Genomic DNA, 24406 nt, shown 5'->3' on the forward strand with positions numbered 1-24406 from the left:
GCCCATCCCGTTTTCCCAGTGCTGATTCCCATTCCCCAGGCCCTAATTCCCTTTTTTTTTTTTTTTTTTCCCCGTTTTTGATTCCTGGTGTCTTTTCCGGTGTCTATCCTGGGCTCTAATTCCCGTTTTTCCCACTGTTTTATCCTGTTGCTGATTCCTGTGTTTTCCCGGCTCTGATTCCCATTTTTCCCGGTGCTAATTCCCGTTTTCCCCATTGTTTTTCCCATTGCTGATTCCCGTTTTCCCAGTGTCTATCCCAGTGTTTTTCCTGGCTCTAATTCCCGTTTTACCCCGTGTCTATCCCGGTGTTTTTCACGCTGCTGATTCCTGTTTTCCTGGTGCTAATTCCCGTTTTTCCTGGTGTTTATCCTGGCACTAATTCCCAATTTTCCCGGTGCTCTATCCCTTTGCTGATTCCCATTTTTCCCAGCTCTGATTCCTGTTTGTTTCCTGGTGTTTATCCCAGTGTTTATCCCGGTGGTGAGTCCCATTTTTCCCGGTGTTTTTCCCTGTTCTGATTCCCGTTTTCCCTGTTGTTTTCCCAGCTCTGATTCCCGTTTTCCCCATTGCTAATTCCCATTTTCCCGTTGTTTTCCTGCTGCTGATTCCCGCGTTTCCCTGTTCTGATTCCCGTTTTTCACAGTTCTGATTCCCATTTTCCCATTGTTTTTCCCAGCGGGAATTTCCATTTTTCCCAGTGCTAATTCCCGTTTTTCCCGGTGTTTATCCCATTTCTGATTCCCATTTTTCCCATTGTTTTTCCCGGTGTTTTTCCCTGTTCTGATTCCCGTTTTCCCTGTTGTTTTTCCAGCTCTGATTCCCGTTTTCCCCATTGCTAATTCCCATTTTCCCGTTGTTTTCCTGCTGCTGATTCCCGCGTTTCCCTGTTCTGATTCCCGTTTTTCACAGTTCTGATTCCCATTTTCCCGTTGTTTTTCCCAGCGGGAATTCCCATTTTTCCCAGTGGTAATTCCCGTTCTTCCCGGTGTTTATCCCATTTCTGATTCCCATTTTTCCCGTTATTTTCCCTGTTCTGATTCCCGTTTTTCACAGTTCTGATTCCCATTTTCCCGTTGTTTTTCCCAGCGGGAATTCCCATTTTTCCCGCTCCTAATTCCCGGTGTTTTTCCCGTTATTTTTCCCCGTTCTGATTCCCACTTTTCCCTCGCCCTGGCAGGCACCACGGCCGCGCCGTGCGCTCGGTGGCGTTCCACCGCCGCTACCCCCTGTTCGCCTCCGCCTCCGACGACGGCTCCGTCATCGTCTGCCACGGCATGGTCTACAAGTACGCAACGGGACCAACCGGATTCACGGGATTTGTTTGTGGGATTCACTGGGAATTTTCACGGGATTTACGGGATTTGTTGGGGGGATTTATGGGATTTGTTTGTGGGATTCACCGGGAATTGTCTTGGGATTTACGGGATTTGTCTGTGGGATTCACCGGGAATTGTCACGGGATTTGTTTGTGGGATTTGTGGGATTTGTTTGTGGGATTCACCGGGAATTGTCATAGGATTTATGGGATTTAATTAGGGGATTTATGGGATTTGTTTGTGGGCTTCACTGGAATTGTCTGGGGGATTTGTGGGATTTGTTTGTGGGATTCACCAGGAATTGTCATAGGATTTACGGGATTTGTCTGTGGGATTCACGGGAATTGTCACGGGATTTGTTTGTGGGATTTGTGGGATTTGTTTGTGGGATTCACGGGGAATTGTCATAGGATTTATGGGATTTAATTAGGGGATTTATGGGATTTGTTTGTGGGATTCACCGGAATTGTCATAGGATTTATGGGATTTGTCTGTGGGATTCATGGGAATTGTCACGGGATTTACGGGATTTGTTTGTGGGATTCACCGGGAATTGTCATAGGAATTATGAGATTTAATTAGGGGATTTATGGGATTTGTTCGTGGGATTCACCGGAAATGTCTGGGGTATTTGTGGGATTTGTTTGTGGGATTTATGGGATTTGTTTGCGGGATTCACGGGAATTGTCACGTATTTGTGGGATTTGTTTGGGGGATTTGTGGGATTTGTTTGTGGGATTCACCGGGAATTTTCATAGGATTTATGGGATTTAATTAGGGGATTATGGGATTTCTTTGTGAGATTCACCAGAATTGTCACGTATTTGTGGGAATTATTTAGGGGATTTGTGGGATTCACGGGAATTGTCACGGGATTTACGGGATTTGTTTGGGGGATTTGTGGGATTCACCGGAATTGTCTGGGGGATTTGTGGGATTTAATTAGGGGATTTACAGGATTTGTTTGCGGGATTCATGGGAATTGTCGTGGGATTTATGGGATTCACAGGAATTCTCATGGGATTTGTGGGATTTATTTAGGGGATTCACGGGAATTGTCGTGGGATTTATGGGATTTACTTATGGGATTCACCAGGAATTGTCACGGGATTTATGGATTCATTTATGGGATTTACTTGTGGGATTTATGAATTTTTTAGTGGGATTTGTTTATGGGATTTATGGATTTATTTATGGGATTTATTTATGGGAATTTATGGAATTTTCTTAGGGGATTTATGGGATTTATTTATGGGGTTTATGTAGTAGATTTATTTATGGGATTTATGGGATTATTTATGGGATTTATTTATGGGATTTATTAGATTGATGGAATTTATTTATGGAATTTATGGAATTTATGAGATTTATGGATTTATTTACAGGATTTATTTATGGGATTTATTTATGGGATTTGTGGGATTTTTTGATGGAGTTGATAGGATTTATTTATGGGATTTGTGGAATCTATTGGATTGGCAGGATTTAATGGGATTCATGGGAATTATGGGATTTGTGGGAATTATGAGATTTATTCAAAAGGATTTGTGGGATTTACGGGATTCGTGGGATTATGGGATTTGTTTATGGTGTTCATGGGATCAGATCCTTCCCTTTCGGGTTCTTGGGGTGGCAGCAGCATTTTCGGGGCAGCTGTTGGGAATCCTGGAGATATCTGGGATTAGATCCCAAAGATACCCAGGACAAGATTCCCCTTCCGGAATTCCCATTGCCAATGTGAGAATTCCCATTCCCAGTCTGAGAATTCCCATTCCCACTCCAAGAATTCCCATTCCCCCTTCCAGAATTTCCATCCCCACTGTCAGAATTCCCATTCCTGCTGTGAGAATTCCTATTCCCATTCCCAGAATTCCCATCCCCACTGTCAGAATTCCCAATTCCTGCTCCCAGAATTCCCATTCTCCGTGCTAGAGTTCTCATTCACACTCTGAGAATTTCCCTTCCCAGTGTGAGAATTCCCACTCCCATTCCCAGAATTTCCATTCCTTCTCCTGGAATTCCCATTCCCCCTTCCAGAATTCCTATTCCCAGTGTGAGAATTCTCATTCCTGCTCCCAGAATTCCCATTCCCGCTCCCAGAATTCCCATTCCCGGTGTCAGAATTGTCATTCCCACTTCCATAATTCCCATTGCCACTCCCGGAGTTCCCGTTCCTGCTGTGAGAATTCCCATTTCCAGTGTCAGAATTCCCATTCCCGCTATGAGTATTCCTATTCCTGCTGTAAGAATCCCACTCCTGGAATTCCCATCCCCACTTCCTCCCAGTGTCACAATTCCCATTCCCAGTGTGAGAATTCCCATCCCTGCTCCCATCATTCCCATCCCCACAGTCAGAATTCCCATTCCGGTGTCAGAATTCCCGTTTCCATTGAGACAATTCCCATTCCCAGTGTCAGAATTCCCGTTTCCATTGAGACAATTCCCATTCCCAGTGTCAGAATTCCCATCCCCACTGTCAGAACTCCCATTCCCACTGAGACAATTCCCATTCCGGTGCCATCATTCCCGTTTTTCCCCCTTGTTCCCTCTCCCCGTGGCAGTGACCTGCTGCAGAACGCGCTGCTGGTGCCGCTCAAGGTGCTCAAGGGCCACGCGCCCACCCTGGACCTCGGCGTGCTCGACGTCGCCTTCCACCCCCAGCAGCCCTGGATCTTCTCCTCGGGGGCCGACGGAACCGTCAGACTCTACACCTGATCCAACGGGATCCAATGGGATCCACCTGGATCCCCATCGAGATCCACTGGGATCCACCGGGGTTCCAGTGAGATCCTCAGGGTTCCACTGGGATCCTCCAGGGTTCCAGTGTGATCCTCAGGGATCCACCTGGATCCACCCCCAGCAGCCCTGGCTCTTCTCCTCAGGAGCTGACGACTCCTCTGCCTCTACACCTGATCCAGTGGGATCCACCTGGATCCACAGGGGTCCTCAGGGATCCACCTGGGATCCACCTGGGTTCCACCTGGATCCAACCCCAGCAGCCCTGGCTCTTCTCCTTGGGTGCTGATGGCACCGTGTGACTCTACACACGATGGATCCACTGGGATCCACCGGGATCCACCAGGGTTCCAGTGAGATCCTCAGGGTTCCACCTGGATCCAGCCCCAGCAGCCCTGGCTCTTTCCCTCGGGTGCCGATGGCACCCTGTGCCTCTCCCCCTGATCCACAGGGACCCGGTGGGATCCGGCTGGATCCAGAGGGATCCCTGGCGCTTCTCCAATGGCACCGTGTGCCTCCCCAGCTGACCTTCCCACAGGGATCTGCAGGGATCCGCTGCCTTTGGAACTCCCCGTGCTCAATAAAGCAAAAAATTTTTTGGATACAATTCCAGGCTCTGTGTGTCCTCGGTTTCTAAGTGTCCGCAACATCCCCATCCCCACACCCCTCAGTGTCCCCAGTCCCATCCCCGCCTTCCCCACTCCTGACATTCCCAACAGGATCCACCAGGATCCGCCACCATTGGAATTCCCATTCCCAGGGCTCAGTGAAGGCTTTTTTGGGATACAATTCCAGGCTCTGTTTGTCCTGAGTTCCCCAATATTCCCATTCCCACATCCCTCAGTGCCCCCATTCACATTCCAATTCCCACATTCCTGAGGATCCCAATCCCACCCTCACATTCCCTACACGTAGGGATCCACCAGGATCAGAATTCCCAGGGCTCATGGGAGGATTTTTTGGGATACAATTCCAGGATCTTCATGCCCTGAATTCCCCAATGTTCCCATTCCCTCATCCCCTGGGTGTGCCCCAGCCCCACCCCCACATTCCCCACACCACGGAAATCCAATGGGATCCACTGGGATCCACCACAGTTGGAATTCCTAGCACTCAGTAAAGGATTTTTTGGGATACAATTCCAGGATCTTTGTGCCCCGAATTCCCCAATATTCCCATTCCCACATCCCTCAATATTCCCATCCCAATTCCCACACTCCCGAGGATCCCCACGCCAATCCCACCCCCACATTCCCTACACGTAGGGATCCACCAGGATCAGAATTCCCAGGGCTCATGGGAGGATTTTTTGGGATACAATTCCAGACTCTTTGTGTCCTGAATTCCCCAATATTCCCATTCTCACATCCCTCAATATTCCCATCCGAACCTTCCCCACACCTGGCATTCCCAACAGGATCCACCAGGATTCGCCACCATTGGAATTCCCATTCCCAGGGCTCAGAAAAGGCTTTTTTGGATACAATTCTGGGCTCTTTTTGTCCTGAATTCCCCAATATTCCCATTCCCACATCCCTCAGTGTCCCCATCCCCATCCCCACATTCCCACATCTCCTCGATGTCCCCATCCCCACATTCCCAAATATCCCAATCCCACCCCCACATTCCCAACATGCAGAATTCCCAGGATCCACTGGAAACATGAAAAGCTTTTTTTGCATGGAACGGGATCTGGGATAGGATTTGGAGTAGGATCTGGGATGGGGTTTTGGACAGGATCTGGAGCAGGATCCTAATGGAAAAGCTGGAAGTGACCAGAACAGAGGATGAGATTCCCTGGATCTGATTTATCCCAGGAAAAGAAGCCAGGGAATGGAGCAGGACCTGGAAAGGTACCTGGAATGAGATCTGGAACAGGACCTGGAATGGGACCTGGAAAAGGGTTTGGAATAGGAACTGGAATAGGATCTGGAGAAGGATCTAGAATTGACGTGGAATTGGGTCTGGAATGGGATCTGGAATAGAATTTTGAATGGGACTTGGAAAAGGATCTGGAATGGGATTTGGAATTTGGGATCTGGGGTAGGATCTGGAATTGGATGTGGAATTTGGTCTGGGAAAGGATCTGGAATAAGAACTAGAATGAGATGTGGCATGGGATCTGGAAAAGGATCTGGAATGGGAACTGGAATGGGAGCTGGAATAGGAACTGGAACAGGATGTGGAATTTGGTCTGGGATGGGATGTGGGATAGGATCTGGAATGGGACCAGGAATTGGGTCTGGAAAATCATCTGGAATGGGAGCTGGAATGGGATCTAGGAAAGGATCTGGAATGGGATTTGGAATAGGAACTGGAATGGGACCAGGAATAGGATCTGGGATGGGACCTGGAATGGGATCTGGAATGGGATCTGGGAAAGGATCTGGAATGGGATTTGGAATGTGATATGGAATAGGAACTGGGATGGGATCCGGAATAGCATCTGGAATGCGACCTGGAAAAGGATCTCTGAGAGGACCTGGAATAGGAACTGGATTGGGATGTGGAATAGGACTTGGAAGGAGACCTGGAATGGGATCTGGAATGGGATCAGAAATGGGATCTGGAATAACAACTGGGATGGGATCTGGAATTGGGTCTGGAAAAAGATCTGGAATTGGGTCTGGGATAGGAACTGGAATGGGACCTGGAATTGGATCTGGGAGAGGAGCTGGAACTGAATTGGGAATTGGGTCTGGAAAAGGATTTGGAATTAGATCTGAAATAGGATCTGGAATGTGATCTGGAATGGGAATCTGGAATGGGAATCTGGAATGGGACCTGGAATGGGATCTGGAATGGGAATCTGGAATGTGATCTGGGATGTGACCTGGAATGGGAATCTGGAATGGGAATCTGGAATGGGATCTGGACCAGGATCCCAAAGGTAAAGCCGGAGGTGGGACAGAATCGGGGCAGGAGCAGCCGGGAAATTCCAGGGTTTTCCTTCCCTGTGGATGAGAGGCCGGGAGGAGCCCCTGGATCATCCCCACGGAGACACCGGGGGGATCCCCCCCCTCCCCACCCCCCAAATCCTGAGCAACCCCAAAATTCCAGAGAGCCAAAATCCGGGAGCCAAAAGCTTTATTTAAAAATGGGTCTCTGTACAGGGGGGAATTCCAGGTGGGAATTCCAGGTGGGAATTTTGGGAATTGGATCCCGTTACCCACCGGGAAGCAGCAGAGAGGGATGGGGGTTGGAGGGCTGGGAATGGATCCCATCCCGAATTCCGGTCGTTTTCCCACTTTTTTTGTCCCCGAGGACGGAGGTGATGGAAGACTTTTCCCATGGATTGGGATCCCCCGGGGTATTGCTGAGCGGAGCTGGGAATTCCCGGGAATTCTGGGATGCAGAGGAGGCAGATGAGGCGTCCCAGGGTCTCGGAGCTGGGAATTCCTGGGAATTTTGAGAATTCCAGGAATTCCTGGGAATTTTGGGGAATTTCAGGATTCAGAGGAGGCAGATGAGGAGTCCCAGGGTCTTGGAGCCGGGAATTCCCAGGAATTCCGGGATTCAGAGGAGGCAGATGAGGATTCCCAGGGTCTCGGAGCTGGGAATTCCTTGGAACTTTTGGGAATTCCAGGATTCAGAGGAGGCAGATGAGGAGTCCCCGGGTGTCGGAGCTGGGAATTCCCGGGAATTTTGGGAATTTTTGGGAATTCTGGGATTCAGAGGAGGCGGACGAGGCGTCCCAGGGTTTCGGCCACCTTGACCCTCACGGCTGGAACCGGATCCTTGAGCAGCAGCTGCAGGGCTGGAACGGCAGAGACGGGATCGGGATCTGGACTGGGACTGGAGTCAGGATTGGGATCAGCATCTCTGGATCAGGATTGCGATTGGGGTCAGGATCAGGATCGGGATCGGGATCGGGATTGGGATTGGATTGGGATCAGGATCAGAATCAGAATCAGAATCAGAATCAGAATCAGAATCAGAATCAGAATCAGAATCAGAATCGGGATCAGGATTAGGAGGATCAGGATCAGGATTGGAGTCAGGATTAGGATGGGGATCAGGGTCAGGATTGGGATTGAGATCAGGATTGGGATCAGGATTGGAGTCAGGATCAGAATGAGAACTGGGATCAGGATCAGGATCAGGATCAGGATCAGGATCAGGATTGGGATCAGGATCAGGATCAGAATCAGAACTGGGATCAGGATCAGGATCAGAATCAGGATTGGGATCAGGATCAGGATCAGGATTGGATCAGGATTGGGATCAGGATTGGGGTCAGGATCAGGACTGGGATTGGGTTCAGGATCAAGATAAGGATCCAGACTGGGATTGGAATCAGGATCGGGATCGGGATCAGGAGGATTGAGATTGGGGTCAGGATTGGGGTCAGGATTGGGATCAGGACCAGGATTGGGATTGGGATTGGGATTGGAGTCAGCACCAGAATCAGGATTGGGATTAGGACCAGAATTGGGGTCAGGATTGGGATCAGGATTTGGATTGGGATCAGGATTAGGATCGGGATCAGGATCAAGATTGGGATTGGGATCGAGATCAGGATCAGGGCTGGGATTGGGATCAGGATCAGGATTGGGATCAGGATTGGGATCAGGATCTCAGGATTGGGATCAGGATTGGGATTGGGATTGGGATTGGGATCAGGATTGGGATCGGGATCAGAATTTGGGTTAAGATTGGGATCGGGACCAGCATTGGGATTGGGATTGGAGTCAGGATCAGGATTGGGGTCAGGATCAGGATCAGAATTTGGATTGAGATTGGGATCGGGATCAGGATCGGAATTGGGGTCAGGATTGGAGTCAGGATCAGGATCGGGATCAGGATCAAGATCAGGATTGGGATCGAGATCGCGATCAGGGCTGGGACTGGGATTGGGATTGGGATTGGGATCGGGATCAGGATCGGGATCAGGATCTCAGGATTGGGATTGGGATCGGGATCAGGATCGGGATCAGGATTTTAGGATTGGGATTGGGATTGGGATCAGGATCAGGATCAGGATCAGGATCAGGATCTCAGGACTGGGATTGGGATCAGGATCAGGATCAGGATCAGGATCAGGATCTCAGGACTGGGATCGGGATTGGGATCGGGATCAGGATCAGGATCAGGATCTCAGGATTGGGATTGGGATCGGGATCAGGATCAGGGCTGGGACTGGGATTGGGATCGGGATCAGGATTGGGGTCAGGATTGGATCAGGATCAAATCAGGATCAGGGTCAGGACCAAGGTCCAGACTGGAGTCGGGATTGGAGTCAGGATCAGGATCAGGATTGGATTCATTGGATTGTGATGATCCCAACAATTAATTGGATTGTGATGATCCCAAAGGATTAAAATTGAATGTTTGGGGTGATGCCAAAACCCCTAAAATTAAAAGGAGAGGCTCCGGATGATCCCAAGAAATTCAAAGCAAAAGCCTGGGATGATAAAAAAAAAAATTAAATGGTTGGGATGATCCCAAAACCCCCTAAAATTAAAAGGAAAGGCTCTGGATGATCCCTAAAAAATTAAAAGTAAACATTTGGGATTATCTCAAAAAATCCTAAAATTAAAAGGAAAGGCTGTAGGTGATTCCAAAAAATTAAAGCTAAAAGTTTGGGATGATCCTAAAAAATTAAAATTAAATGGTTGGGATGATCCCAAAACCCCCTAAAATTAAAAGGAAAGGCTCTGGATGAAATCCCCAAAAAATTTCCAAATTAAAAGGTTGAGATTATCCCAAAAAATTAAAATTAAAAGTTTGGGATGATCCTAAAAAATTAAAATCCCAAAAAGCCTAAAAAGAAAATGGAAAGGTTCAACATGAACCCAAAAAATTAAAATTAAAAGTTTGGAATGATCCTAAAAAATTAAAACTAAATGTTTGGGATGATCCCAAAACCCCTAAAATTTAAAGGAAAGGCTTGGGATGATCCCAAAAACCCAAAAATTAAATGTTTGGGACGATCCCAAAAAACCCTTAAAATTGAAATGAAAGGTTCTGGGTGATCCCCAAAAAAATAATTAAACATAAAAGCTTGGGATGATCCCAAAATATTAAAATTAAAACTAAATGTTTGTGATGATCCCAAAAAACTCTAAAATTAAAAGGAAAGGCTCGGGATGATAAAAAAAAAAAAAAAAAATTAAAAATAAAAGCTTGGGATGATCCCAAAAATAATTTAAAGGAAATGTTTGGAATGATTCCAAAAAATTAAAATTAAATGTTTGAGACGATCCCAAAAAGGCTAAAATTAAATTGAGAGGCTCTGGATGATCCCAAAACAAAAATAAAGAAAAAAAAAAAGGAAAAGTTTGGGATGATCCCAAAAGAATTAAAATTAAATGTTTGGGATGATCCCAAAAACCCCTAAAATTGAAATGAAAGGTTCTGGGTGATCCCCCCCAAAAAAATAATTAAAAATAAAAGCTTGGGATGATCCCAAAAAAATTAAAATTAAACGGGTTTTTTTCCAAGTTTTTTTCCTTGTTTATCCCCCATTTTTCGGGATCGGAGCCTCCCCGGGATCCCCAAAATCCCCGGAATTCCGGGCGAGTTCCTCTCCCCCCGTTTCTCCCGGCAGGGCGCTCGGAGCCGCTGCAAAATGGAATTTTTCCCTTTTTTAGAGTTTTCTGCGGCTGCCTTGGAAAGGTCGGGAATTTTCCGGGCTCGGCTCCACGGGATGAGCTCAGAGCTGAGAGGGGAAAAAATCCCGAAAATCCAGAAAAGTGAGATCACCCCCGTGCCAGCGAGCCAGCAGGGCGGAAAATGGGATTTTTGTCCCTAAAAATGGGATTTTTTCCCCTAAAAATGGAGAATTTTGCCCTGCAAATGGGATTTCAGAGCTGAGAGGGGAAAAAATCCCAAAAATTCAGAAAAGTGAGATCATCCCCATGCCAGGGAGCCAGCAGGGCTGGAAATGGGATTTTTGTCCCTAAAAATGGGATTTTATTTCCCCTTAAAAATAGGTTTTGGTTCCCCTAAAAATGGGAATTTTTTCCCCTATTAATGGGAATTTTTTCCATAAAAATGAAGAATTTTAGTCTGAAAAATGTGATTTTTTTTCCCCTAAAAATGGGATTTTTTTCCCTAAAAATGTGGATTTTTCCCCTTAAAAATGGGAATTTTTTCTCACTAAAATGAGGGGTTTTTTCCCTATAAATGGGAAATTTTCCCCCCTAAAAATGAGCAATTTGGGTCTGAAAGAATGAGATTTTTTCCCCCCTGAAAATGGGAGTTCTTTTCATAAAAATTGGGATTTTTTCCCCCTAAAAATGGGAATGTTTTTTCCTAAAAATTGGATTTTTTCCCCTAAAAATGGGATTACTTTTTTACCTAGAAATTAAAGTTTTTTTCCCCCTTAAAATGGCAATTTTTCTCCTAAAAGTGAGGATTTTTGGCCTGAGAAATGGGAATTGTTTTCTGTAAAAATGAGAAATTTTGGCCTGGAAAATGGGATTTTGTTTTTCCATAAAAATGGGGTTTTTTCCCCTAAAAACGGAGAATTTTGCCCTGCAAATGGGATTTCAGAGCTGAGAGGGGAAAAAATCCCGAAAATCCAGAAAAGTGAGATCATCCCCGTGCCAGGGAGCCAGCAGGGCGGAAAATGGGATTTTTTGTTCCTAAAAATGGGATTTTATTTCCCCTTAAAAATAGGTTTTGGTTCCCCTAAAAATGGGAATTCTTTCCCCTATTAATGGGAATTTTTTCCATAAAAATGAAGAATTTTAGCCTGAAAAATGTGATTTTTTCCCCTAAAAATGGGATTTTTTTCCCTAAAAATGTGGATTTTTCCCCTTAAAAATGGGAATTTTTTCTCACTAAAATGAGGGGTTTTTTTCCCTATAAATGGGAAATTTTTCCCCCTAAAAATGAGCAATTTGGGTCTGAAAGAAAGAGATTTTTTCCCCCTGAAAATGGGAGTTCTTTTCATAAAAATTGGGATTTTTTCCCCCTAAAAATGGGCATGTTTTTTCCTAAAAATGGGATTTTTTTCCCCTAAAAATGGAGAATTTTGCCCTGCAAATGGGATTTCAGAGCTGAGAGGGGAAAAAATCCCGAAAATCCAGAAAAGTGAGATCATCCCCGTGCCAGGGAGCCAGCAGGGCGGAAAATGGGAATTTTTGTCCCTAAAAATAGATTTTATTTCCCCTTAAAAATAGGTTTTGGTTCCCCTAAAAATGGGAATTTTTTCCCCTATTAATGGGAATTTTTTCCATAAAAATGAAGAATTTTAGCCTGAAAAATGTGATTTTTTTTCCCCTAAAAATGGGATTTTTTTCCCTAAAAATGTGGATTTTTCCCCTTAAAAAGGGGAATTTTTTCTCACTAAAATGAGGGGGGTTTTTTTCCCTATAAATGGGAAATTTTCCCCCCTAAAAATGAGCAATTTGGGTCTGAAAGAATGAGATTTTTCCCCCCTGAAAATGGGAGTTCTTTTCATAAAAATTGGGATTTTTCCCCCTAAAAATGGGCATGTTTTTTCCTAAAAATTGGATTTTTTTCCCCTAAAAATGGAGAATTTTGCCCTGCAAATGGGATTTCAGAGCTGAGAGGGGAAAAAATCCCGAAAATCCAGAAAAGTGAGATCATCCCCGTGCCAGGGAGCCAGCAGGGCGGAAAATGGGATTTTTTGTCCCTAAAAATGGGATTTATTTTCCTAAAAATTGGGGGGATTTTTCCCTAAAATTGGGAATTTTTTTCCCCTAAAAATGGGAAATTTTTTTCCTAAAATTCAGGGATTTTTTTCCCCTAAAAATGGGATTTTTCCCCCTAAAAAGGAAGAATTTTGGCCTGAAAAATGGGCATTTTTCCCCAAAAAGTGGGAATTTTTTCTCGTTAAGAATGAGGAATTTTGGCCTGAGCATGGGACTTTCCCCCCTAAAATTGGGTTTTGCTCCCTAAAAATGAGGAATTTTGACCTGGAAAATGGGATTTTTTTCCCCTAAAAAATGAAGATTTTTCGCCTGAAAATGGGAATTTGTCCCTAAAAATGGGATTTTTTTTCCCTAAAAATGGGATTTTTCTCCGTAAAAATGAGGAAATTTCATGTGAAAAATGGGATTTTTCCCCCCTAAAACCAGGATTTGTTTGGCCTACAAATGAGGAATTTTGGCCTGAAAAATGAGATCTTTTTCCCTTAAAAATGGGAATTTTTTCCCCCTAAAATGAGGAATTTTGGCCTGAAAAATGGGAATTTTTTCCCTAAAAATGAAGAATTTTTTGACTGAAAAAATGGCATTCTTTCCCCTAAAAATGGGATTTTTTTCTCGCTAAGAATGAGGAATTTTGGCCTGAAAAATGGAATTATTTTTCCCACCAATAATGGGATTTTTCTCCCTAAAAATGAGGGATTTTGGCCTGAAAAATGGGATTTTCTTCCCTAAGAATGAGGAATTTGGCCCTAAAACCACAGGATGTTCCCCAAAAATTGAAGTTCAGGTCCTACAAAATGTAGATGTTTTTTTTTCCTTAGAAGTTGGGAATTCGGGAATTTAGGAATTCAGGGATTTGAGAATTTGGGAATTCAAGGATTTGGGAATTTGGGAATTCAGGAATTCGGGAATTTGGAAATTTGGGAATTCAGGGGTTCAGGAATTCGGGAGTTTGGAAATGTGGAAATTAGGGGATTTGGGAATTCATGAATTCAGAGATTTGGGATTTTGGAAATTCAGGAATTCGGGAATTTGGGAATTCAAGGATTTGGGAATTTGGAAATTCAGGAATTCAGGAATTTGGAAATTCGGGGATTCAGGAATTCGGGCATTCAGGAATTTGGGGATTTGGAAATTCGGAAATTGGGGAATTTGGGAATTCGGGAATTTGGGAATTCAGGGATTCAGGGATTCAGGAATTTGTGATTTTGGTGATTTGGAAATCCGGGAATTTGGGAATTTGGGAATTCAGGAATTTGGGAATTTGGGAATTCAGGGATTCGGGGATTTGGGAATTCAAAAATTCAGGAATTCAGGGATTTGGAAATTCAGGAATTCAGGGATTTGGGAATTCAGGAATTTGGGAATTTGGGAATTCAGGAATTTGGGAATTTGGGAATTCAGGAATTCAGGAATTTGGAAATTCGGGGATTCAGGAATTTGGGCATTCAGGAATTTGGGGATTTGGAAATTCGGAAATTGGGGAATTCGGGAATTCGGGGATTCAGGAATTTGTGATTTTGGTGATTTGGAAATCCAGGAATTTGGGAATTTGGGAATTCAGGAATTCAGGGATTTGGGAATTCGGGAATTTGGGAATTCAGGAATTCAGGACTTTGGGAATTCAGGGATTTGTGAATTTGGGGATTTGGAAATTGGGGAATTCGGCAATTTGGGAATTTGGGAATTCAGGAATTCAGGGATTTGGGAATTCGGGAATTTGGGAATTCAGGAATTCAGGACTTTGGGAATTCAGGGATTTGTGAATTTGGGGATTTGGAAATTGGGGAATTCGGCAATTTGGGAATTTGGGAATTCAGGGATTCAGGAATTTGTGATTTTGGTGATTTGGAAATCCGGGAATTTGGGAATTCCCACTGACCAGAGATGAGCTGGTCCAGGTCCACCTGCTGGCCCTGCTCCTCGTCCATGTGGAGCACCAGGAACCCTGCAGGGAATTTCGGGATCAGGGACTGGAACATTCCCTAAAAACCCCAAAATTACCCCAAAAAAAACCCCATCAAAATATCCCAAAACTGAGGAAAACCAGCACAAAACCCCCAGGAGCGATGTCACCTCCTGGTGACAAAAGCCACCCCTGTGGTGACCCCCAAGAGGTGACAGGACCTGAGTCCACCATGGGACAAGACTGGGGTCACCAGAGACCCCCAAAACTCCAAATTCACCCCAAAAATCACCCAAAAGCAGCCCAAACCCCCTCAGGGACCTCCAGGGCCGATGTCACCTCCTGGTGACAAAAGCCACCCCTGGGACCACAAGAGGTGACAGGACCAGGAGACAAGTTTGGGGTCACCAGGGACTCCAAAACCTCCAAAATCCTCTCAAAAACCATCCAGGATCACCTAAAACAGCCCAAAACAGCCCAAAACCCCCTCGGGGACCTCCAAGGCCAATGTCACCTCCAGGTGACAAAAGCCACCACTGTGACCCCAAGAGGTGACAGGACCAGGGTCTGCTTGGAGACAAGATCAGGGTCACCAGGGACTCCAAAACCTCCAAAATTCCCTCAAAAACCATCCAGGATCACCCCAAAACAACCAAAACCGGCCCAAAACCCCCTTGGGGACCTGCAGGACCGATGTCACCCCTGGTGACAAAGGCCACAATGGTGTCCCCAAGGAGAGCAGTCCACCTGGGGACAAGACTGGGGTCACCAGGGACTCCAAAATCTTCAAAACTGCCCCCAAAACCATCCAGGATCACCCCAAAACAACCAAAACCAGCCCAAAAAACCCTCGGGGACCTTCAGGGCTGATGCCACCTCCTGGTGACAAAAGCCACCACTGTGGTGACACCAAGGAGGAGAGCCCCGAGTCTACCAGGGCAAGTTTGGGATCACCAGGGACCCCAAAATCGTTAAAATTACCTCAAAAACCATCCAGGATCACCCCAAAACAACCAAAACCAGCCCAAAAAACCCTCGGGGACCTTCAGGGTTGATGCCACCTCCTGGTGACAAAAGCCACCACTGTGGTGACACCAAGGAGGAGAGCCCCGAGTCTACCAGGGGACAAGTTTGGGATCACCAGGGACTCCAAAACCTTCAAAATTCCCTCAAAAACCATCCAGGATCACCCCAAAACAACCAAAACCAAACCAAAAAACCCTTGGTGACCTCCAGAGCTAATGCCATCCCTGGTGACAAAAGCCACCACTGTGGTGACATCAAGGGGCACGGGGAGCTGAGTGCAGCTGGGGATAAGATTGTGGTCACCAGAGGCCCCAGAAGCTTCTGAATTACCCCCAAAATCACCCAAAGAACAAAACCCCACCTAAAATCCCCATGGGATCCTCCAGGAGCGATGTCACCCCTTGGTGACAAAGGCCACCCCTGGGACCCCAAGAGTTGACAGAACCAGAGACCAGCTGGGAACAAGTTTGGGCTCATCGGGGACTCCAAAATCTTCAAAACTGCCCCCAAAACCATCCAGGATCACCCCAAAACAACCAAAACCAGCCCAAAAAACCCTCGGGGACCTTCAGGGCTGATGCCACCTCCTGGTGACAAAGGCCACCACTGTGGTGACACCAAGGGGCACGGGGACCTGAGTCTACCAGGGCAAGTTTGGGATCACCAGGGACCCCAAAATGTCCCCAGAATGCCCTAAAACCACCAAAACCCAGCCCAAACCCTCTTGGGGACACCCAGGGTTGATGTCACCTCCTGGTGACAAAGGCCACCATTGCGATTCCAAGAGGTGACAGAACCAGGGGACAAGACTGGGGTCCCTCAGAATTACCCCAAAACTGATCCAAAACCACACAGAATGAGCCCAAACCCCCTTGGGGACACCCAGAGTTGATGTCACCTCCTGGTGACAAAGGCCACCACGGTGACCAAAATGGGGGACAACGCCAAGGACTGGCTGGGGACAGGACTGAGGTCAACCAGGGAGCACCAAATCCCCAAAAATCACCCCAAAACAACCAAAACCAGCCCAAAAACCCCTTGGGGACCTGCAGGAGCGATGCCACCCCCAGTGACAAAGGCCACCACTGTGGTGTCCCCAAGGAGAGCAGTCCACCTGGGGACAAGACTGGGGTCCCCAGGGACCCCAAAACTTTCAGAATTACCCCAGAAATGACCCAAAACCACCCAGAACCAGCCCCAAACCCCCTTGGAGATGCCCAGGACTGATGCCACCCCCAGGTGACAAAGGCCACCACCGCGGTGTCCCCAGGGAGAGCAGTCCACCTGGGGACAAGACTGGGGTCACCAGGGACCCCAAAACTTTCAAAATTCCCTCAAAAACCATCCAAGATCGTCCAAAACAACCAAAACCGGCCCCAAAACCCCTTGGGGATCTCCAGGGCCGATGCCACCTCCTGGTGACAAAGGCCACCACTGTGGTGACACCAAGGGGGACAGAAATCTGAGTCCAACAGGGGACAAGACTGGGGTCACCGCGGACCCCAAAATCCCCCCAGAAATGACCCAAAACCACCCAGAACCAGCCCAAACCCCCTGGGGACACCCAGGAGCGATGCCACCCCCGGTGACAAAGGCCACCACTGTGGTGACCCCAGGGAGAGCAGTTCACCTGGGGACAAGATTGGGGTCACCAGGGACCCCAAAACTTTCAGAATTAGCCCAGAAATGACCCAAAACCACCCAGATCCAGCCCAAACCCCCTGGGGACGCCCAGGAGCGATGCCACCTCCAGGTGACAAAGGCCACCACCGCGGTGACACCAAGGGGGACAGAAATCTGAGTCCAACAGGGGACACGTTTGGGGTCACCGGGGACCCAAAATCCCCCCAGAATGTCCTAAAACCACCCAGAACCAGCCCAAACCCCCCTGGGGACGCCCGGGACCGATGCCACCCCCAGGTGACAAAGGCCACCGCCGCGGTGTCCCCGTGCCTCACCGATGAACATGGCCGCCGCCGCCCGCAGCTCCCGCCAGGGGCTCTTGAAGTAGAAGAGGTTGGTGGAGATGAGGCGGCTCAGCAGCGCGGGGTGGCTGCGCATCTGCGGGGACACAGGGGACACTGGGGACACTGGGGACACTGGGGACACTGGGGGGACACTGGGGGGACACTGGGGATGTGGGGGCAATGGGGACATTGGGGACATTGGAGGCATTGGGGAGATTGGGGGCAATGGGGACACTGGAGACACTGGGGACACTGGGGATAGTGGGGGCATTGGGGACTGAGAAGACACTGGGGACACTGGGGACATTGGGGACATGAGGGACACTGGGGACACTGGGGAGAGAACGGACAATGGGGACACTGGAACCAGAGGAGGCAGAGGAGACACTGAGGAGACACTGGGGGCAATGGGGACATTGGGGACATTGGGACATTGGGGACAGAGGGGACATTGGGGACACTGGGGACTGAGGAGATATTGGGGACGTTGGGAACACTGGGGACATGAGGGACACAGGGGACACTGGGGACATTGGGGAGAGAACGGACAATGGGGACACTGGAACCAGAGGAGGCAGAGGGGACACTGAGGAGACACTGGGGGCAATGGGGACATTGGGGACAGAGGGGACATTGGAACTGAGGAGACATTGGGGACAGTAGGGACAGAGGGGACATTGGGGACATTCTGAGGGATTTGGGACATCGGGGACATTGAGATAACTGGGGACATTGCAGGATAGGGGACATTGGGGATGTTGGGGACACTGGGGACACTGAGGGGACTGGGGGGATGTAGGAATATGGGACATGGGGGACACTCTGGCCATGCAGGGGAATGGGAAAACCCAGAGGCCCCATGGTGTGCCCATCCCAATGTAATCACATCCCCACATTCCCAATATCCCAATATCCCAGTGTCCCAATGTCCCAATATCCCAATATCCCAATGTCCCAATATCCCAATGTCCCAATGTCCCAATGTCCCAGTGTCCCAGTGTCCCAGTGTCCCAGTGTCCCAATATCCCAATATCCCAATATCCCAATATCCCAGTATCCCAATGTCCCAGTGTCCCAGTGTCCCAATGTCCCAATGTCCCAACGTCCCAGTGTCCCAATATCCCAATATCCCAGTGTCCCAGTGTCCCAATGTCCCAATGTCCCAGTGTCCCAAAATCCCAGTGTCCCAATGTCCCAATATCCCAATGTCCCAATATCCCAGTGTCCCAGTGTCCCAGTGTCCCAATATCCCAATATCCCAGTGTCCCAGTGTCCCAGTGTCCCACTGTCCCAATGTCCCAATATCCCAATATCCCAATATCCCAGTGTCCCAATGTCCCAATGTCCCAATATCCCAATATCCCAGTGTCCCAGTGTCCCAATGTCCCAGTGTCCCAGTGTCCCAGTGTCCCAGTGTCCCAATATCCCAATGTCCCAATATCCCAATGTCCCAATGTCCCAGTGTCCCAGTGTCCCAGTGTCCCAGTGTCCCAGTGTCCCAGTGTCCCAATGTCCCAGTGTCCCAGTGTCCCACTGTCCCAATGTCCCAGTGTCCCAGTGTCCCAGTGTCCCAGTGTCCCAATATCCCAATATCCCAATATCCCAATGTCCCAATGTCCCAGTGTCCCAGTGTCCCAGTGTCCCAGTGTCCCAGTGTCCCAGTGTCCCAATGTCCCAGTGTCCCAATGTCCCAGTGTCCCAATGTCCCAGTGTCCCAGTGTCCCAGTGTCCCAGTGTCCCAGTGTCCCAGTGTCCCAATGTCCCAATGTCCCAGTGTCCCAGTGTCTCAATATCCCAATGTCCCAATGTCCCAGTGTCCCAGTGTCCCAGTGTCCCAGTGTCCCAGTGTCCCAATGTCCCAATGTCCCAGTGTCCCAATGTCCCAGTGTCCCAATGTCCCAGTGTCCCAAATATCCCAATATCCCAATGTCCCAATGTCCCAATATCCCAGTGTCCCAATGTCCCAATATCCCAATATCCCAATATCCCAATGTCCCAATGTCCCAGTGTCCCAATGTCCCAATGTCCCAATGTCCCAATGTCCCAGTGTCCCAGTGTCCCAGTGTCCCAATATCCCAATATCCCACTGTCCCACTGTCCCAGTGTCCCAGTGTCCCAGTGTCTCAATGTCCCAATGTCCCAAATATCCCAATGTCCCAATGTCCCAGTGTCCCAATGTCCCAGTGTCCCAATGTCCCAATGTCCCAGTGTCCCAATGTCCCAATGTCCCAACGTCCCAATGTCCCAGTGTCCCAGTGTCTCAATATCCCAATGTCCCAATGTCCCAATGCCCCAATGTCCCAATGCCCCAATGTCCCAATGTCCCAGTGTCCCAATATCCCAGTGTCCCAATGTCCCAGTGTCCCAGTGTCTCAATATCCCAACGTCCCAGTGTCCCAGTGTCCCAGTGTCCCAGTGTCCCAATATCCCAGTGTCCCAGTGTCCCAATGTCCCAATATCCCAATATCCCAACGTCCCAGTGTCCCAACGTCCCAGTGTCCCAGTGTCCCAGTGTCCCAATGTCCCAATGTCCCAGTGTCCCAGTGTCCCAATGTCCCAGTGTCCCAGTGTCCCAACGTCCCAGTGTCCCAGTGTCCCAGTGTCCCAGTGTCCCAGTGTCCCAATGTCCCAATATCCCAATATCCCAATGTCCCAATATCCCAGTGTCCCAATGTCCCAGTGTCCCAGTGTCCCAGTGTCCCAATGTCCCAGTGTCCCAGTGTCCCAGTGTCCCAGTGTCCCAATATCCCAATATCCCAATATCCCAACGTCCCAGTGTCCCAACGTCCCAGTGTCCCAGTGTCCCAGTGTCCCAATGTCCCAATGTCCCAGTGTCCCAGTGTCCCAACGTCCCAGTGTCCCAATGTCCCAGTGTCCCAGTGTCCCAGTGTCCCAGTGTCCCAGTGTCCCAGTGTCCCAGTGTCCCAATATCCCAGTGTCCCAATGTCCCAATGTCCCAATATCCCACTGTCCCAATGTCCCAGTGTCCCAGTGTCCCAATGTCCCAGTGTCCCAATGTCCCAATGTCCCAATGTCCCAATATCCCAATGTCCCAGTGTCCCAGTGTCCCAATATCCCAATATCCCAATATCCCAATATCCCAATATCCCAGTATCCCAATGTCCCAGTGTCCCAATGTCCCAATATCCCAGTGTCCCAATGTCCCAGTGTCCCAATGTCCCAATGTCCCAGTGTCCCAGTGTCCCAATGTCCCAGTGTCCCAATGTCCCAATGTCCCAATGTCCCAATGTCCCAGTGTCCCAATATCCCAATATCCCAGTGTCCCAATGTCCCAGTGTCCCAATGTCCCAATGTCCCAATATCCCAGTGTCTCAATATCCCAACGTCCCAGTGTCCCAGTGTCCCAGTGTCCCAATGTCCCAATGTCCCAATATCCCAACGTCCCAGTGTCCCAACGTCCCAGTGTCCCAGTGTCCCAGTGTCCCAGTGTCCCAATGTCCCAGTGTCCCAGTGTCCCAGTGTCCCAATGTCCCAATGTCCCAATATCCCAATGTCCCAATATCCCAGTGTCCCAATGTCCCAGTGTCCCAGTGTCCCGATATCCCAATGTCCCAATATCCCACTGTCCCAATATCCCAATACCCCAATGTCCCAATATCCCACTGTCCCAATGTCCCAATGTCCCAATGTCCCAATATCCCAATATCCCACTGTCCCAATGTCCCAGTGTCCCAGTGTCCCAGTGTCCCAGTGTCCCACTGTCCCAATGTCCCAGTGTCCCAATGTCCCAATGTCCCAATGTCCCAATATCCCAATGTCCCAATGTCCCAGTGTCCCAATATCCCAATGTCCCAATATCCCAATATCCCAATATCCCAATGTCCCAGTGTCCCAATGTCCCAACGTCCCAGTGTCCCAATGTCCCAGTGTCCCAGTGTCCCAATGTCCCAGTGTCCCAGTGTCCCAGTGTCCCAATGTCCCAATGTCCCAATGTCCCAATATCCCACTGTCCCAATGTCCCAATGTCCCAATATCCCGATATCCCAATGTCCCAATATCCCAGTGTCCCAATGTCCCAATGTCCCAATGTCCCAATATCCCAATGTCCCAATGTCCCAATGTCCCAGTGTCCCAATGTCCCAATATCCCAATGTCCCAATGTCCCAATGTCCCAATGTCCCAATGTCCCAATATCCCAATGTCCCAATGTCCCAGTGTCCCAATGTCCCAGTGTCCCAGTGTCCCAATGTCCCAATGTCCCAATGTCCCAATGTCCCAGTGTCCCAATGTCCCAATGTCCCAATATCCCGATATCCCAATGTCCCAATATCCCAGTGTCCCAATGTCCCAGTGTCCCAATGTCCCAATGTCCCAATATCCCAATGTCCCAGTGTCCCAGTGTCCCAGTGTCCCAATGTCCCAATGTCCCAATGTCCCAATGTCCCAATGTCCCAGTGTCCCAATGTCCCAATGTCCCAATGTCCCAGTGTCCCAATGTCCCAGTGTCCCAATGTCCCAGTGTCCCAATGTCCCAATGTCCCAATATCCCAATGTCCCAGTGTCCCAGTGTCCCAGTGTCCCAATATCCCAATGTCCCAATGTCCCAGTGTCCCAGTGTCCCAGTGTCCCAATGTCCCAGTGTCCCAGTGTCCCAGTGTCCCAATATCCCAATATCCCAGTGTCCCAATGTCCCAATATCCCAATGTCCCAGTGTCCCAGTGTCCCAATATCCCAATGTCCCAGTGTCCCAGTGTCCCAGTGTCCCAATGTCCCAGTGTCCCAATGTCCCAGTGTCCCAATGTCCCAATGTCCCAGTGTCCCAGTGTCCCAATGTCCCAGTGTCCCAATGTCCCAATGTCCCAATATCCCAATGTCCCAGTGTCCCAGTGTCCCAGTGTCCCAATATCCCAATGTCCCAGTGTCCCAGTGTCCCAGTGTCCCAATGTCCCAATGTCCCAATATCCCAATGTCCCAGTGTCCCAGTGTCCCAGTGTCCCAATGTCCCAATGTCCCAATGTCCCAATGTCCCAATGTCCCAGTGTCCCAATGTCCCAGTGTCCCAATGTCCCAGTGTCCCAATGTCCCAATGTCCCAATATCCCAATGTCCCAGTGTCCCAGTGTCCCAGTGTCCCAATATCCCAATGTCCCAGTGTCCCAGTGTCCCAATATCCCAATGTCCCAGTGTCCCAGTGTCCCAGTGTCCCAATGTCCCAATGTCCCAATGTCCCAATATCCCAATGTCCCAGTGTCCCAGTGTCCCAGTGTCCCAATGTCCCAGTGTCCCAATGTCCCAGTGTCCCAATGTCCCAATGTCCCAGTGTCCCAGTGTCCCAATGTCCCAGTGTCCCAATGTCCCAATGTCCCAATATCCCAATGTCCCAGTGTCCCAGTGTCCCAGTGTCCCAATATCCCAATGTCCCAGTGTCCCAGTGTCCCAGTGTCCCAGTGTCCCAATGTCCCAGTGTCCCAGTGTCCCAGTGTCCCAATGTCCCAATGTCCCAATATCCCAATGTCCCAGTGTCCCAGTGTCCCAGTGTCCCAATGTCCCAATGTCCCAATGTCCCAATGTCCCAATGTCCCAGTGTCCCAATGTCCCAGTGTCCCAATGTCCCAGTGTCCCAATGTCCCAATGTCCCAATATCCCAATGTCCCAATGTCCCAGTGTCCCAGTGTCCCAATATCCCAATATCCCAATGTCCCAATGTCCCAGTGTCCCAGTGTCCCAATGTCCCAGTGTCCCAATGTCCCAATGTCCCAATATCCCAATGTCCCAGTGTCCCAGTGTCCCAGTGTCCCAATATCCCAATGTCCCAGTGTCCCAGTGTCCCAGTGTCCCAGTGTCCCAATGTCCCAGTGTCCCAATGTCCCAATGTCCCAATGTCCCAGTGTCCCAGTGTCCCAGTGTCCCAGTGTCCCAGTGTCCCAATGTCCCAGTGTCCCAGTGTCCCAGTGTCCCAATGTCCCAATGTCCCAATATCCCAATGTCCCAGTGTCCCAGTGTCCCAGTGTCCCAATGTCCCAGTGTCCCAATGTCCCAGTGTCCCAATGTCCCAATATCCCAGTGTCCCAGTGTCCCAATGTCCCAGTGTCCCAATGTCCCAATGTCCCAATATCCCAATGTCCCAGTGTCCCAGTGTCCCAGTGTCCCAATATCCCAATGTCCCAGTGTCCCAGTGTCCCAGTGTCCCAGTGTCCCAATGTCCCAGTGTCCCAGTGTCCCAGTGTCCCAATGTCCCAATGTCCCAATATCCCAATGTCCCAGTGTCCCAGTGTCCCAGTGTCCCAATGTCCCAGTGTCCCAATGTCCCAATATCCCAGTGTCCCAGTGTCCCAATGTCCCAGTGTCCCAATGTCCCAGTGTCCCAATATCCCAATGTCCCAGTGTCCCAGTGTCCCAGTGTCCCAATGTCCCAGTGTCCCAATGTCCCAGTGTCCCAATGTCCCAATGTCCCAGTGTCCCAATATCCCAATGTCCCAGTGTCCCAGTGTCCCAGTGTCCCAATATCCCAATGTCCCAGTGTCCCAGTGTCCCAGTGTCCCAGTGTCCCAATGTCCCAGTGTCCCAGTGTCCCAGTGTCCCAATGTCCCAATGTCCCAATATCCCAATGTCCCAGTGTCCCAGTGTCCCAGTGTCCCAATGTCCCAATGTCCCAATGTCCCAATGTCCCAATGTCCCAGTGTCCCAATGTCCCAATGTCCCAATGTCCCAGTGTCCCAATGTCCCAGTGTCCCAATGTCCCAGTGTCCCAATGTCCCAATGTCCCAATATCCCAATGTCCCAGTGTCCCAGTGTCCCAGTGTCCCAATATCCCAATGTCCCAGTGTCCCAGTGTCCCAGTGTCCCAGTGTCCCAATGTCCCAGTGTCCCAATG

At 49.0% G+C, this 24406-nt stretch overlaps 2 protein-coding genes across 2 annotated transcripts in view; one reads left to right on the forward strand and one right to left on the reverse strand.

Annotated features, from left to right (window-relative positions):
* The window catches only part of LOC134428593 (ribosome biogenesis protein BOP1-like), an 88404-nt gene extending 84203 nt beyond the window's left edge, over nt 1-4201 (forward strand). Inside the window, exons 15-16 of the mRNA XM_063175423.1 lie at nt 1178-1285; nt 3878-4201. Of these exons, the coding sequence (XP_063031493.1) occupies nt 1178-1285; nt 3878-4031 (262 nt within the window). The 3' untranslated portion in view covers nt 4032-4201. The remainder of the gene's footprint in view (nt 1-1177; nt 1286-3877) is intronic.
* A 2951-nt stretch (nt 4202-7152) lies between these two features.
* LOC134431039 (maestro heat-like repeat-containing protein family member 1) overlaps nt 7153-24406 on the reverse strand; it is a 28401-nt gene continuing 11147 nt past the window's right edge. Inside the window, exons 8-10 of the mRNA XM_063179010.1 lie at nt 17564-17666; nt 14556-14621; nt 7153-7809 (exon numbers count right to left, since the gene is read on the reverse strand). Coding sequence (XP_063035080.1) covers nt 7724-7809; nt 14556-14621; nt 17564-17666 — 255 coding nt within the window. The 3' untranslated portion in view covers nt 7153-7723. The remainder of the gene's footprint in view (nt 7810-14555; nt 14622-17563; nt 17667-24406) is intronic.

The sequence above is a fragment of the Melospiza melodia genome, chromosome 1 (genome assembly GCF_035770615.1).
Source record: "Melospiza melodia melodia isolate bMelMel2 chromosome 1, bMelMel2.pri, whole genome shotgun sequence".
In the NCBI taxonomy this organism is placed as follows: Eukaryota; Metazoa; Chordata; class Aves; order Passeriformes; family Passerellidae; genus Melospiza; species Melospiza melodia.